The sequence below is a fragment of the Malaclemys terrapin genome, chromosome 1 (genome assembly GCF_027887155.1).
Source record: "Malaclemys terrapin pileata isolate rMalTer1 chromosome 1, rMalTer1.hap1, whole genome shotgun sequence".
Taxonomy (NCBI): domain Eukaryota; kingdom Metazoa; phylum Chordata; order Testudines; family Emydidae; genus Malaclemys; species Malaclemys terrapin.
Genome location: NC_071505.1, coordinates 338,544,578 through 338,559,936, shown reverse-complemented (window position 1 = coordinate 338,559,936; position 15,359 = coordinate 338,544,578). Strand labels below are relative to the sequence as shown.

At 46.7% G+C, this 15,359-nt stretch overlaps 1 protein-coding gene across 4 annotated transcripts in view; it reads left to right on the top strand.

Annotated features, from left to right (window-relative positions):
- Positions 1-10,461: 10,461 nt before the first annotated feature.
- Positions 10,462-15,359, top strand: part of EMSY (EMSY transcriptional repressor, BRCA2 interacting) — a 55,193-nt gene continuing 50,295 nt past the window's right edge. For 3 of the 4 annotated variants that reach the window (XM_054015830.1, XM_054015828.1, XM_054015829.1), the window contains exons 1-2: positions 10,466-11,274; positions 14,425-14,533. In XM_054015830.1, the coding sequence (XP_053871805.1) occupies positions 14,464-14,533 (70 nt within the window). In that variant the 5' untranslated portion in view covers positions 10,466-11,274; positions 14,425-14,463. Of the gene's footprint in view, positions 11,275-14,424; positions 14,534-15,359 lie in introns of all 4 variants that reach the window. The other variant, XM_054015831.1, reaches the window with a different exon arrangement.

Here is a 15,359-nt window from a genome sequence, read left to right as displayed (position 1 = left end):
GAAGCAACAATGACTTTATTGCCTCTGCAAGCGGTGATCAAAGGGGGGCGGGGAGGGTGGCTAGTTTACAGGGAAGTAGAGTGAACCAAGGAGAGGAGGGGGGTTCATCAAGGAGAAACAAACAGAACTTTCACACCGTAGCCTGGCCAGTCATGAAACTGATTTTCAAAGCTTCTCTGATGCGCACCCCGTCCTCCTGTACTCTTCTAACTGCCCTGGTGTCTGGCTGCGCATAATCAGCGGCCTGGCGATTTGTCTCAACCTCCCACCCCACCATAAATGTCTCCTCCTTACTTTCACAGATATTGTGGAGCGTACAGCAAGCAGTAGTAATGGGAATATTGGTTTCGCTGAGGTCTATCCGAGTCAGTAAACTGCGCCAGCGCGCTTTTAAATATCTAAATGCACATTCTACCACCATTCTGCACTTGCTCAGCCTATAGCTGAACAGCTCCTGACTACTGTCCAGGCTGCCTGTGTACGGCTTCATGAGCCAGGGCATTAAGGGGTAGGCTGGGTCCCCAAGGATAACTATAGGCATTTCAACATCCCCAACAGTTATTTTCTGGTTTAGGAAGAAAGTCCCTTCCTGCAGCTTTTGAAACAGACCAGAGTTCCTGAAGACACGAGCGTCATGTACCTTTCCCGGCCATCCCATGTTGATGTTGGTGAAATGTCCCTTGTGATCCACCAGTGCTTGCAACAGCATTGAAAAGTCCCCCTTTCAGTTTATGTACTCGCTGGCTTGGTGCTCCAGTGTCAAGATAGGGATATGGGTTCCATCTATCGCCCCACCACGGTTAGAGAATCCCATTTCAGCAAAGCCATCCACTATGACCTGCACATTTCCCAGAGTCACTACCCTTGACATCAGCAGCTCTTTGATTGCGTTGGCTATTTGGATCACAGCGGCCCCCACAGTAGATTTGCCCACTCCAAATTGATGCCCGACTGACTGGTAGCTGTCTGGCGTTGCAAGCTTCCACGGAGCTATTGCCACTCGCTTCTCAACTGTGAGGGCTGCTCTCATCTTGGTATTCTGGCGCTTCAGGGCGGGGAAAGCAAGTCACAAAGTTCCATGAAAGTGCCCTTATGCATGTGAAAGTTTCGCAGCCTCTGGGAATCATCCCACACCTGCAACACTATGTGGTCCCACTAGTCTGTGCTTGTTTCCCGGGCCCAGAATCGGTGTTCCACAGCATGAACCTGCCCCATTAACACCATGATGCGCACACTGCTGGGGCCCATACTTTGTGAGAAGTCTATGTCCATGTCTATGTCCTCATCACTCTCGTCACCGCGCTGCCGTCGCCTCCTTGCCTGGTTTTGCTTTGGCAGGTTCTGGTTCTGCATGTACTCCAGGATAATGCGCGTGGTGTTTACAGTGCTCATAATTGCCGCAGTGATCTGAGTGGGCTCCATGATCCCAGTGCTATGGCGTCTGGGCTGAAAAAAGGCACGAAACGATTGTCTGCTCTGACGGAGGGAGGGGCGACTGACGACATGGCTTACAGGGAATTAAAGTCCACAAAGGGGGTGGCTTTGCATCAAGGAGAAACACAAACAACTGTCACACAGAATGGCCCCCTCAAGGATTGAACTGAAAACCCTCGGTTTAGCAGGCCGTTGATTTCACGGAGGGAGGGAGGGAGGGAGGAAGCAAATGAATACAAAACAAATCAGGTCTATTTCTTGTTTTGATCCACTCCATCTATCTTTTACATCTTTAGGCTGGCAGCAAACAGTGCAATACGACTGCTAACCATCGTCATCTCCTGGGTGCTCGGCAGAAGATGGCAATGACCTGGCTGAGTCACTCCCATGTCTGCCCAGGCACCCCTGACTGAACTCACTGAGGTCGGATAAAAGCACCCAGGAGCTACCAGTCATAACACACCCTCTGCTGCCAAAAGGCAATGAGCTGCTGCTGTGTAGCAATGCAGTCCCATATCAGCACCCAGGAGACATAGGGCGACGGTGAGCTGAGCGGGCTCCATGCTTGCCATGGTTTGGTGTCTGCACAGGTAACCCAGGAAAACAGGTGCGAAAAGATTGTCTATCGTTGCTTTCACGGAGGGCGGCGGGAGGTGTGGGGGGGGTGGAGGCTGACAACATGTACCCAGAATCACCCGCGACACTGTTTTTGCCCCATCAGGCATTGGAATCTCAACGTGGAATTCCAATGGGCGGCAGAGACTGCGGGAACTGTGGGATAGCTACCCACAGCTACCCACAGTGCAACGCTACGGAAGTCGATGCTAGCCTCGGTACTATGGATGCAGTCTGCCGACTCAATGCACTTAGAGCATTTTTTGTGGGGACACACACAATCGACTGTATAAAAACAATTTCTGAAAAAACGACTTCTATAAATTCGACCTAATTTCATAGGGTAGACATACCCTCAACAGCTTATGCATCTAAACTCCTTTTTGCAGGAATTAGGCAACTGCCTTGCTCTGCACAAAACTGTCAAACACACACACACACACAAAAACCTACAAAAAGTGAAAAAAACAAATTACAAAGGATGAAAATAAACAAATAACAAGTACGTAGGAAAAAAGTTAGGCCAAGGCACAAAACGAGATTAAACTAGACAAAGAGTAATAAGAAAACATTCTACAAATACATTAGAAGCAAGAGGAAGATCATGGGCAGGGTAGGCCCATTACTCAATGAGGGGAGGAAAACAACAGAAAATGTGGAAATGGCAAAAGTGCTAAATGATGTTTTTGTTTCAGTTTTCACCAAAAAGGTTAATAGCAATTGGATGTCTAATGTAGTGAATGCCAGTGAAAATGAGTTAGGATCAGAGGCTAAAACAGAGAAAGAACAAGTTAAAAATTACTTAGACGAGTTAAATGTCTTCAAGTCACCAGGGCCTGATGAAATACATCCTAGAATACTCAAGTTGCTGACTGAGGAAGTATCTGAGCCATTAGTGATTATCTTCAAAAAGTCATGGAAGAGATTCCAGAAGACTGGTATTATATTTGCCCTCTTCTAATGACTGAAAAGGGGAATAAGGACAACCTGGGGAATTACAGACCAATCATCTTAACTTCAGTAGCTGGAAAGATAATGGAGCAAATAATTAAGCAATCAATTTGCAAACAAGTTAATAAGGTGATAAATAACAGTCAGCATGGATACGTCAAGAACAAGTTGTGTCAAACCAACCTAATAGTTTTCTTTGACAGGCGACAAGCCTTGTGCATGAAGATGGTGGTGATGGGTCCCGCCAAGAACTGAGGTACAGTTGAGCCCTTTTTCACCAGTCTGGGGTCCCTCTTGCACTGTGACAAGCTGCAAAGCCCTGCAAGCTTGCATTCACACCAACATCCACAGGCAGGGATCACACCCAGCTGTGTTCATGAATGCTCTGGCCAGCCACTCATGAACCCACAATAGCGAAGCCAAAATACCCCCAGCTCCCCAGCCTAAGACCCCAGACCTGGGAATCAGAGGACTCTTTAGAGCTGGATTCAATAAGCAAGAATTAGAGTCAGAGTCAGGGATAGTATCACCCTGGATTTAGGAGGCAAGAGTTAGGTTGGGATCAGAGACTGGAGATCATGAGGCATAGTATGGTCTGGAGCCACCAAAGGCCTGAAATGTGTGTGGTTGTCCAAACAAGTTCTTGGGGCAACTCTCCAAGATTAAATAGGGCGCCTGGCCAATCAGAAGGCCGCAAGGCATTGTCACTCTGGTTTTCTTGGGTGAGACTTCCTGTGGTGCCTACTCTCTACAGAGCTTCCTGGGGGAAGCTTTGTATTGCCTTCTAGTGGCACTATGAGACTGTTAGCTGTTCCAGGCTCTGCACACCTGGGTTCTAGTCCCTGGACCTTTACAGCATGCAGTTTTGGTTGCCCCGTTTAAAAAAAAGATAGATTAGAATCAGCAAAGGTACAGAGAAAGGCAACAAAAATGATTAGGAGTATGGAATAGCTTCCATATGAGGAAAGATTAAAAAGATGGACTGTGCTGCTTAGAAAAGTGACAACTTATGTGGGGTGTAATAGAGATTTATAAAATCATTAATGATATAGAAAAAGTGAATAGGGATGTGTTATTTACCCTTTCACAAACAAACAAACAAAATACAAGAACTAGGGTCACCCGATGAAATTAATGGGCAGCAGGTTTAAAACAATCGTAAGGAAGTACTTCTTCACACAGAACGCACAGTCAACCTGTGGAACTTGTTGCTTGGGGACACTGTGAAGGCCTAAAGTATAGATAAAAGATTGAGATAAGTTCATGGAGGATAGGTCCATCAATGGCTATTAGCCAAGATGGTCAGGGACACAACCTATGCTCTTGGTGTCCCGAAACCTTCAACTGCAAGAAACTGGGAGTGGATTACAGGATTGATCAGTCAAAATTTCCCTGTTCTATTCGTTCGTCTGAAGCATCTGGCACTGGCTGCTGTTGGAAGACAGGCTACTGGGTTAGATGGACTATTGGTCTGATCCAATATGGTAATTTTTATCCTAGGTGAATACGCTAATCACTGGGCTCAACGTTATAAGGTGGGCATTAACATCTTTCTCCTCCTCCTCAGGCTGGATTTTGAATGGAACCTGATCCAGTAGTGGGCTCTGAGCATGCCTAACTGTTTGGGCCCTGCACACGAGATAGGTATTTGCTGCCTATCTTCCTTTGGTTCATGGATCATTCTGGGGCTCAGGTGGGAGATAGGGGTTTGGACACCTAGAGTGATGCTGCAGAGCAAATGCCCAGAGGCAGAAACTTTTACCCTGAAAACTTAGACGCTGAGTGAGTTTAGGCACCTACAGCGTTCAGCGGGAGTTTTGGGGATCACAGTGGAGGCTAAAACTATGATCTTAGGCATCTAAACCCAAGACCTGGCACCTAAGTCTGGGCCTTAGGCACCAAATACTTTTGTGGATGAGAACTAAAGTAACTAACAATAGCATTTACTTTTAAGGCTACATCTATGCTACATGCCACTTTTGGCAGCTCAGAGGGTATGTCGCAGTGAAAAGCAAGCTGTGTCCAGACAGCATGGACTGTTACTGTGTGTAGCTGCAAGTGTCAGTGAAAGGCTCTGGGAAGGGGGAACTCTGAGCCTTTCCCCATTGCCTCAGTCCTTATCTATGGCAGGGAGGACTGCAGCAGCAGGGAGCTGGTGGAGCCTTTCCCAGCTGTCAGAGCCATGGAGTGTCCTTCTGTCTCCCAGCTGATGGAACCTTTTGCTGCAGCAGGGAAAGGCTCCATCAGCTGGGAGACACCAGGACACGCCACAATTAAAAATAGCATTACAGACGGGAAAACATGGCTTGGGTGAGTAGAAAGCCGAGTAGGGTATATGCTTGTGTATATACCCACACCCATTAGGCATGTCTGTAGTAAGCTGCGCCTCACCATGTAGACTGCTACTTAAACCCGTGCTGGGGCACTACACACGTACATGCCCCACTGAAAGACACATGCAGTGTAGACGTAGGCTAAGGCTCTGGTCCTGCAACCATTCAAGTCAAGTCAAAGCTCCCATTGATTTTAGTGGTGCAGGAACAGACCTTAAGTGAACACTAAGGCTCTGATCGTGCCAACACTTTTTATGCACAAGCTTAACTTTAGGTATGAGGAGTCCCATTGAAATCAAACAAACTATTCATGTGCATAAAGTTAAACATATGCATATTTTCAGGATTGGGATGCTCATCAAGTTGTAGTTATTTTTAATGCATCTCTTTCTATTAAATGGAAAGGTAGATCAATTTTTAAAGTCCTGATTGTTTTCAAAACCTGTCAAGATGATCAGAAACATTTCTTTTCACCACAACTTGGAAAAAATATGAAAATATCTTTTGTAACAGGCTTGGGCCAAATTCTACTATTTATTAGTATGATGGCTTTCAGATGTGAATTTCTTGAAAAGAGGGAGAGTGCAGAATGTATATAGCCCATTAAAGATATTTGTTTCTAGTAATGAGGCATTTATAGTATATGTATGCTGTATAATAAATGAGAAAAAAAAACTTTATAAACCCTCTAAGTACTTTTAGTATGATTGCTCTTCTATTTTAACAATTAACATTATAAGACTTACTCAAAATATGTTGTTCAAAAAGGCTTTTACAGATGTGTCCACATTCCATTTATGTTTAGTAGGGACTGTTTCGGTCATGTTACTGTACATATGACACTATCTCTTTATCCTTTTTAAAAACCTTTTATTAATGAAATTGTGTGTGCGGAATTCTTAATTATGTTACCATTCTTGAGTTTTCTAACATGTCTAAGGTCAGCATTATTTCACTTTCAAGATCTCTCTACCACTTACTAATGGTTGCAAGATAATACTTTAAATGCATTTTATGGGAAATGATCTGGCTGTCCTTCATATCTTTGAGTGAAATCTAGCCTGGTTGTTTTTTTTTAAATTATACTGTTTAAGTACAATAAATTATGCAGGTTTCCTGCTATTAAAATGCAACGCGTATTTGCAAGAGGAAATTGGAAATCATAAGAAAGCTTTTAGTAGCTTTATTGCTAATCATTATTTATCTCCCGACACATAAAAGGGAGAAATTCTCATCAGTGTGCAAGGAGAAAAAGGGGAGCAAGTTAAACTGCAAAGGAGTGCACTTCCAGAACAGTATCCCTTTTAAGATGTGCTAAAATGTGTGGTGGCAGACAAAAATCAACAGACCCTGACCTCTGTTGGTTGACCGTGATTCTGGTGACACCACGAAAGCAAAAGGATACGGCATATATAAACGTGGGAGAGGAGAGTTAAACTTCCAAACTAGTTGCATAGATAGAATCATAGAAATGTAGCGCTGGAAGGGACCTCAAGAGGTCATCAAGTCTTGCCCTCTGCGCTGAGGTAGAACCAAGTAAACCTAGAGCATCCCTGACAGGTGTTTATCCAACCTGTTCTTAAATACCTGCAGTGATGGGGATTCTCCAACCTCCCTTGGAAGACTAGTCCAGAGTTTAACTACTCTTATAGTTGGAAACTTTTTCCTAATATCTAATCTAGATCTTTCATGCTGCAGATTAAACCCATTACTTCTTGTCCTACCTTCCATGGACATAGAGGACAATTGATCACCATCCTCTTTATACCGGCGCTTAACGTATTTGAAGACTTCACAGGTCCTCCCTTCAGTCTCCTTTTCTTAAGATTAAACATTCCCAGTTTTTATAGTCTTTCATCAGAGGTCTGGTTTTCTAGACGCTTTATCGTTTTTTGTTGCTGTCATCTGGACTCTCTTCAGTTTGTCCACATCTTTCATAAAGTATGGTGCCCAGAATTGGACATTGCATCAGTGGAGGCCTCACTAGCGCTGAGCAGAGTGGGAGAATTTCCTCCTGTGTCTTACATACAACACTCCTGTTAATATACCCCATGATTTTATCCCTTTTTGCAGCTGCATTACATTCTTGGACATCATTTTACAACATCAGCAGGAAGACAGCAGCTGCAGCTTCAGAAAGAACATATTTCAGTATCTTTCTTTTTTATAAAACAATTTTTGGGGAGAAAGTGCCAAATACATTTTTTTACACAAATGCATTATGGAAAATCCTTGCTGTCACTGAATGAACCACAAAAGGTTGTCCTCCACCATATTCTTCATAGGAAGTTTTGGGCCTCATCTTGCCAAATTGTCTCACTGACATCACAAATGATGATTGGCAACATCTGGCCCAAAGTTTGCCAGGGAAGGGTAGTGTTGGCAAAGGGAAGTGCAATTTATACCTCCCTGCACTAGTTTTGCTGAATCTAACTGAATTTGTGCAACATTTAAAGCCAAATTCTTCTTTCAGGTAATGTGTACAGGTGGCTCTACTTGCCTTCACTTTGGCTCTTGAGAAGTGGTCATTAACAAGAAACAGAAAGGCAAAGTCTTCTGTTAGACCTACAGCATTTTGTTGTCCAAAATGATTGATTTTTAGACTCCAAGAGGTTCATAACTTGGAGAGAACAATATGAAATTGCAGGTGAGGATCTGGTATTTAATAATCATATTATCATAGGACTGGAAGGGCCTTGAGAGGTTTTCTAGTACAGTTTCCTGCACTCAAGGCAGGACTAAGTATTATCTAGACCAGGGGTCAGCAACCTTTCAGAAGCAATGTGCCAAGTCTTCATTTATTCACTCTAATTTAAGGTTTTGCGTGCCAGTCATACATTTTAAAGTTTTTAGAAGGTCTCTTTCTATAAATCTATAATATATAACTAAACTATTGTTGTATGTCAAGTAAATAAGGTTTTTAAAATGTTTAAAAGCTTCATTTAAAATAAATTAAAATGCAGAGCCCCCCCCCGGACCGGTGGCCAGGACCCGGGCAGTGTGAGTGCCACTGAAAATCAGCTTGTGTACTGCCTTCAGCACGCGTGCCATAGGTTGCCTACCCCTGATCTAGACCATCCCTGACAGGTGTTTGTCTAGCCTGTTCTTAAAAATCTCCAATGAAGGAGATTCCATAAAGTCCCTAGCTAATTTATTCCAGTGCTTAACTACCCTGACAAGAAGTTTTCCCTAATGTCCAACCTAAATCACCTTTGCTGCAATTTAAGCCTGTTGCTTCTTGTCCTATACTCGGAGGTTAAAGAGAACAATTTTTCTCCCTCCTTCTCGTAACAACCTTTTATGTACTTGAAAACTATTATCATATGCCCCCTCAGTCTTCTCTTCTCCACACTAAACAAACCCACTTTTTTCAATCTTCCCTCATAGGTCATGTTTTCTAAACCTTTGATCATTTTTCTTGCTCTTCTCTGGATTTTCTCCAATTTGTCCACATCATTCCTGAAATGTCGTGCTCAGAACTGGTGACAATACTCCAGTTGAGGCCTAATCAGCGCAGAGTAGAGCAGAAGAAATACTTCTTGAGTCTTACTTATAACACTTCTGCTAATACATCCCAGAATGTTTGCTTTTTTTTGTGCAACAGCATTATACTGTTGACTTATATTTAGCTTGTGATCCACTATGGAATATTAGACCCCATAGATGAGATCCAAGTGTCTCTGCTACCTTGAGGTGAAAATAATAGCACTAACTGAACTGGAAATAGATGTATCAAATCAAAGCACATTCTCCACCTTGTCTTCACCTCAGAAAATTTCCAATTGTTTCTTACATTCTGGAAGCCAAATATGAAATGAGATTTTTTTTTCTTTCTTGCTATAAAATGCAAGCACAAACTGAGCTACAGTCACCCCTTCTGGAGACTTTTTCTTTTCTAATACGATTTACTTCTTTTTTCTCTGTCTGTAACATTTTTCTGTAGATAATGTTTTTCTTCTGGCCATTCCACCTGAGTATCTTTTCTGGCAGTATTCTGAAGCATATCAAGTGACCCTGCAGCTGCTCCTCCACGTGGCCAGCCTGTAGGAAGTTACAAAACCAAGAAAACGTTATTTTTAAAGTAAGTGTAGTAACTCTGGCTTTGGCATTCGCACCTGCTGCAGCTATGGTACAGCAGCCTGGAATGCTGTTTTGGGGAAAGAAATAGCCAACGAGAGGAGCTTGGAATCTGCCCCAAGGAGGGGGTAGTTGGAACTGGTTAGAGAAGAACTGTGACCAGTGAGGTTGACCGTTGGGATGCTGACAAAGGGAAATACAGTTTGGGTGCTTGGAGAATGGGTGTGGCCCTCCAGGTCAAGGGCTGTAGTTCACAGGTGGACCTGTTCGATAAAGGTCTGGTCATCACAGGGTCAAAGCAAAGGAGCATCATAAGCCAGATAGAGGTGGAAGCAGGACAGCAGGGGTGAAGCTGGACTTTGTAGCCAGGGAGAGGAGTTGATTTCCTTGGGGTGACTCAGAATGTTTGAGAAAAAACTTCTTTTATAATGATGGTAATTTATAGTTTATTCTCCTAAGCAAGTATTTTATTTTATATAATTCTATTATGTATATTATATTATTGTTCCTGCCTAATTTCTGGGTTTTTCCTTTATAAAGTTTTAAATTATCTCCATTGTATTGGTTTGCCTCTGCATCTCCCCACCGTAGGCATAGCCCCTAGCTGAGGCCTGGGTCACTCCATATCTGGGATGAGGGTCTGAAAACAACATTCCTGGCTTTTGGGATTACATGATCACTGTACTCACAGCTGATCAGCACATGGGGACCATAGAAGGGGCACATCTGGATCTGTTTTTTTGGTGGGAGGGGAAAAAATTGTTTTATCTTATTGTTTGCATAGGAGAGAGGTATGTGCAGACTTTTTGCCCATATCACTTACACAACTGAGGGTGATTCAACATTCACAGAACTCACATTTTATCATAAATAGTGTAAAGTTGTGAGAAGTACCCAAAATTTCCCATGAACCTAAAACCTATTAACACGGAGATAAAGGAAAAACCGTATGACCAAAGCAGTAGTGCGAGCCCCAAAGTTTCAAAACCCACAAGTCAGGCCCACCCAAAATCATGAGACTGACTTAAAAATCTCGAGATTTTAAAAAATACATCCAGAGTTCTTTTTATTTGCTTCTGGTTGTGGAGTTTTCCTCTTTAGCGATGAGGACTTTTAAAAAAAAAAAGAAAGAAAGAAAGAAAGAAAGCGGAGACGCATCATGACTCCAGGAGCTGAGGGTTTAAGGCACACAACTGTCACAAGACTTGGGACACAACCAAGAGTTGGCAACACTGCAGTGCACGTATTCCCCCCATGCAGTCTGACAGCCTGTCAGTGTCCCCCGGGAACGCAGCCCCTCTCTGGGTTATGCAGGGCTTTGGCTAGCCCTGGGGTGTGCTTCGCCCCTGGGTGCCAAGTGGAGCCCCTGACAATGGCGCTGGGTGCAGAGCAAATACGTTGCAACTCGCTTCGGAGCTCCCTCCGGCCTGCGCCGAGCCGCGAAACGCGAACAGGATGATGTCTGCCCCCTCTCGCTCTCCGTAGTGCGTGCCAAGTCTGTGGGCGTGGCGGAAGGCTCCTCTCGTCGCTCCGTTGTCAAACACAAAGGGACTACACTTCCCAGGCGGGCCCCGCGCGCCGCCCTCGGCCACCATCTTGGGAGCGTTGGTTTGATTGCCTGACCCGCCCCTGGTCTCGCGCAACGGGCGGATGGACGTCGTGACGTCTGAAGCGGGCCGTGGGCAGGGCACCGATGAGGGGAAACTACAATTCCCACGCTGCCCCGCGCGGCCGCGCATGCGAGCTGCTGTTTTGCCGCCATCTTGGCTGGACGGAGCTGCCTGCCGCCGCCACTAAACAAACCCGAAGCTTCCCGGGCTCTGCCGCTGAGGAGCCTTTAGATGTTCCCGGAACGGCCGGGCAGGTGGGTCCCCTCCGCCCGGGGGCGGGGGCGGGAGGGCGACTCCCCCTCCGTGGGCTTGTTTGGTGCCGTGTCCACGTCAGTGAAAGGCGCAGGAGTGGGCAGCTCCCGCTCCCCCCCGCCCGGTAGGCGGAGAGCGCAGCGTCCTCTCACCGGGCTGAGCCTGCCCTTTCCCGGGCTGAGCGAGAGGCTTCCGTCCGGCCCCCTGGCTGGGGGAGGAGGGAGCTGTGTCCCCGTCCCCCCAACACCCCCTGGCTGAGCTGTGCCCCCCCCCTACACACACACACAACACCTCCTGGCTGAGCTGTGCCCCCCCCATACACACACACACACAACACCCCCTGGCTGAGCTGTGCCCCCCCCCTACACACACACACAACACCCCCTGGCTGAGCTGTGCCCCCCCCCCTACACACACACACAACACCTCCTGGCTGAGCTGTGCCCCCCCCATACACACACACACACAACACCCCCTGGCTGAGCTGTGCCCCCCCCCCTACACACACACACAACACCCCCTGGCTGAGCTGTGCCCCCCCCCCTACACACACACACAACACCTCCTGGCTGAGCTGTGCCCCCCCCCATACACACACACACACAACACCCCCTGGCTGAGCTGTGCCCCCCCCCTACACACACACACAACACCTCCTGGCTGAGCTGTGCCCCCCCCATACACACACACACACACAACACCCCCTGGCTGAGCTGTGCCCCCCCACAACACCTCCTGGCTGAGCTGTGCCCCCCCATACACACACACCACCTCCTGGCTGAGCTGTGCCCCCCCCCCCATACACACACACACCACCTCCTGGCTGAGCTGTGCCCCCCCCCCATACACACACACACCACCTCCTGGCTGAGCTGTGCCCCCCCCCCCCCCATACACACACATACCACCTCCTGGCTGAGCTGTGCCCCCCCCCCATACACACACACACCACCTCCTGGCTGAGCTGTGCCCCCCCCCATACACACACACACCACCCCCTGGCTGAGCTGTGCCCCCCCCCCCTACACACACACACCACCTCCTGGCTGAGCTGTGCCCCCCCCCCCCCCCCCATACACACACATACCACCTCCTGGCTGAGCTGTGCCCCCCCCCCCATACACACACACACACACACCACCTCCTGGCTGAGCTGTGCCCCCCCCCATACACACACACACCACCCCCTGGCTGAGCTGTGCCCCCCCCCCCTACACACACACACCACCTCCTGGCTGAGCTGTGCCCCCCCCCCTACACACACACACCACCTCCTGGCTGAGCTGTGCCCCCCCCATACACACATACCACCTCCTGGCTGAGCTGTGCCCCCCCCACAACACCCCCTGGCTGAGCTGTGGGCCCCACCACACACACACCACCCCCTGGCTGAGGGAGCAGGGAGCTGTGCCCCCCCACACCCTCACAACACCCCCTGGCTGTGGCTGAGGGAGGAGGGAGTTGTGCCCCCCCCCCCCACACACACACAACACCCGTCTCTCGGCTGAGGGAGGAGGGAGCTGTGCTCTCCCACACACACAGCCCCCAGCCCAGCTGAGAGAAGAGGGGGCGATAGTGTGTCTCTCCCCGCCACCCCGTCGCCTGAAGGTGCTGTGTGCTCCACCCCTCCCCCACTCCGCCGGTCCCCCCCCTTGGGCTGAGGAAAGCGGCAGCAGCTCTGTCAGCTGGGGGTAGAAGGAGCTATTCCTGTCCCTTCCCCCAGTGTATGGAGGTCAGAGGAGGCATTTCACTTCCTCCATCTTGTGGGGCTTGTACTGGGGGTAACTAAGCTCCCACCCACCCCTGACCATCACGTCTTGTTGTTTGTGTATGGGATCATTTGTTTTCACTAAAGCCAACAATTACAGGATAGTGATAATCGGCACAATGAATTCGGGAGTGGGGGTAGGTGCATCCTGGTCCTGCTGTCACAGTTTCCTGTGTGTGCTCTGAGAGATCATCTCGTGCAATGTGTAGGATGCGATCTATGCTTTGTTTTTGTTCATGTTGCTAAAACACAGACCCGTAATCACTGCTCTGTGGCGCTTCAGTCTAACGGCCCAAGTGCACTACAAGTATTGTCACGGTCTTGCACAAGTCTATTAACCTGTTTGCCTCTGGCAAGTAATTTTTTTAGTGGGTGGATAAAATCATTCTAATGTGTGGTTTTCATCATTGTCAAGATGTGGTTGGACAAGTTAGATACTGTGCCTATACACCTCTACCTCGATATCATGCTGTCCTCGGGAGCCAAAAAATAGGTGAAACCGCATTCTATCGAACTTGCTTTGATCTGCTGGAGTGCGCAGCCCCCCCTCTCCCCCGGAGCACTGCTTTACCACGTTCTATCCGAATTCGTATTATATCGGGTCACGTTATGTCGAGGTAGAGGTGTATTGTGCCTGGACATGATGCTTTTGCCACTCTGCAACATAACAGACAAATGCCAAATACAGTCCCATGGGTTGTATAGTCACTAACTGGAAGACTTCCTATAATAGATGCTCTGTGCATAAGGAGAGGGAGGGGACTTGTACATCAATTCAGAGAGAGTTCTAGATGTAAGGGAGAGCACGGCACGAAAGAAGGTCTGAGAAAGATATAGGCAGCTCGGGAGAGAGGCTAGGATGACCTTCAGGTGTGTCTACACAAAAGAGACTATACTAGCATAGCTACTCTGGTAGAGCTATGCTGGCATAGCCCCACAATGTAGATGCAACCTACACTGACAGAAGAGGTTTTTCTGTCAGTGTAGGAACATCATTTCCCTGAACATTAGCTCCCTCAGTGGAAGCACTCTTCCATCGACATAGCTGTGTCTACATGGAGGTTATGTTGGCATAGCTACAGTGGTCAGCGGAGTGGTTTATTCAGACCTCTGACTGACGTAGCTATTCCAGTATAATTTTCAAGTGTAGACCTAGGCTGAGGAAATGGCTATCGGAAGTCATTGACTGGTGTGAAGTTGCAGAATTCTGTTATAGTGAAATGGCAAGCCTTTTGCAGGGGTTCAGGCAGGGGAATACGTGGCTGGAAAGGAAGATGACCTTGGTGAAGTTCTGAGCAGGCTGGAGGAAGGGAGAGGTTGCACTAATCACATTGCGAGATGTAGAGCATGGACTTGTATTTACAGTATTTGTATTCTTTTTCAGGGAGGTTGAGCTCTGTGGGAGCACAAAGACAGAAAAAGAATGCCTGTTGTGTGGCCAACCCTTCTGGATCTCAGCAGGGATGAATGCAAGAGGATTCTTCGCAAACTGGGTACAGTGAGATGCAATTTGTGGGTCTCTGCTTCCTCTATCCCACTGGCTGCTAGGACTTTGTGTATCTATCTCTGTTTAAAGAATCACCAGCCCACTGTCTTCATTAAACACTTTCATATGTTTGCAATCAATTTATAAGATACAGAAAGTGATCAGTAGGTGTCACTGTTTTCACAGCTCTTGCTTTGATAGTATTTGGTAGTGTTGGATGCTCTTTATGGATTCAATGAATAGAGCTGGTTATACACCTAATTTCATAGAATCATTTTAATTGGATGGTACCTACACTGCAAATTATGATGTTTTCATGCACATTAATGTGTAATAGGAGACATTTCTGTCAAAAATGAGTAACTCCTCAGTTTGCTATTTCCACATATCTGATTAATTTCCTACCTGCCTTTTTGGTTTTATATAGAGAAAACATATGAAGGTCAAAATGAATCTTGCAATGCTACCCATGTTTAGTTGTGTCAGTGTTTTGAGTTACATCAGTAAAACTACTGTAATGCAGATTCTCCATGAAAGAAAATGTCCCACAATACAATATTTCCAATCTTCAATTACAGGACGACAGGAATTGGCTGTGAGATGTGAAAACAATCTCCTCAATTAGTTTAATGGTCATAACATTAGGAGCCTATTGAATTGCTGTAGCCATGCATCGAATTCTGGATGCTTTGCCCAAATGAAAAGGGCTATCAGTAAGAAGGTTTCTGGGTGTTATATCTGTAATAACATGCATATGTAGTAAGGCAACTATACTTAATAGCTTTTAATAGCATTTTAGTATTGGAAGAAGAAAAATCTTAGTTTTCTTTTCA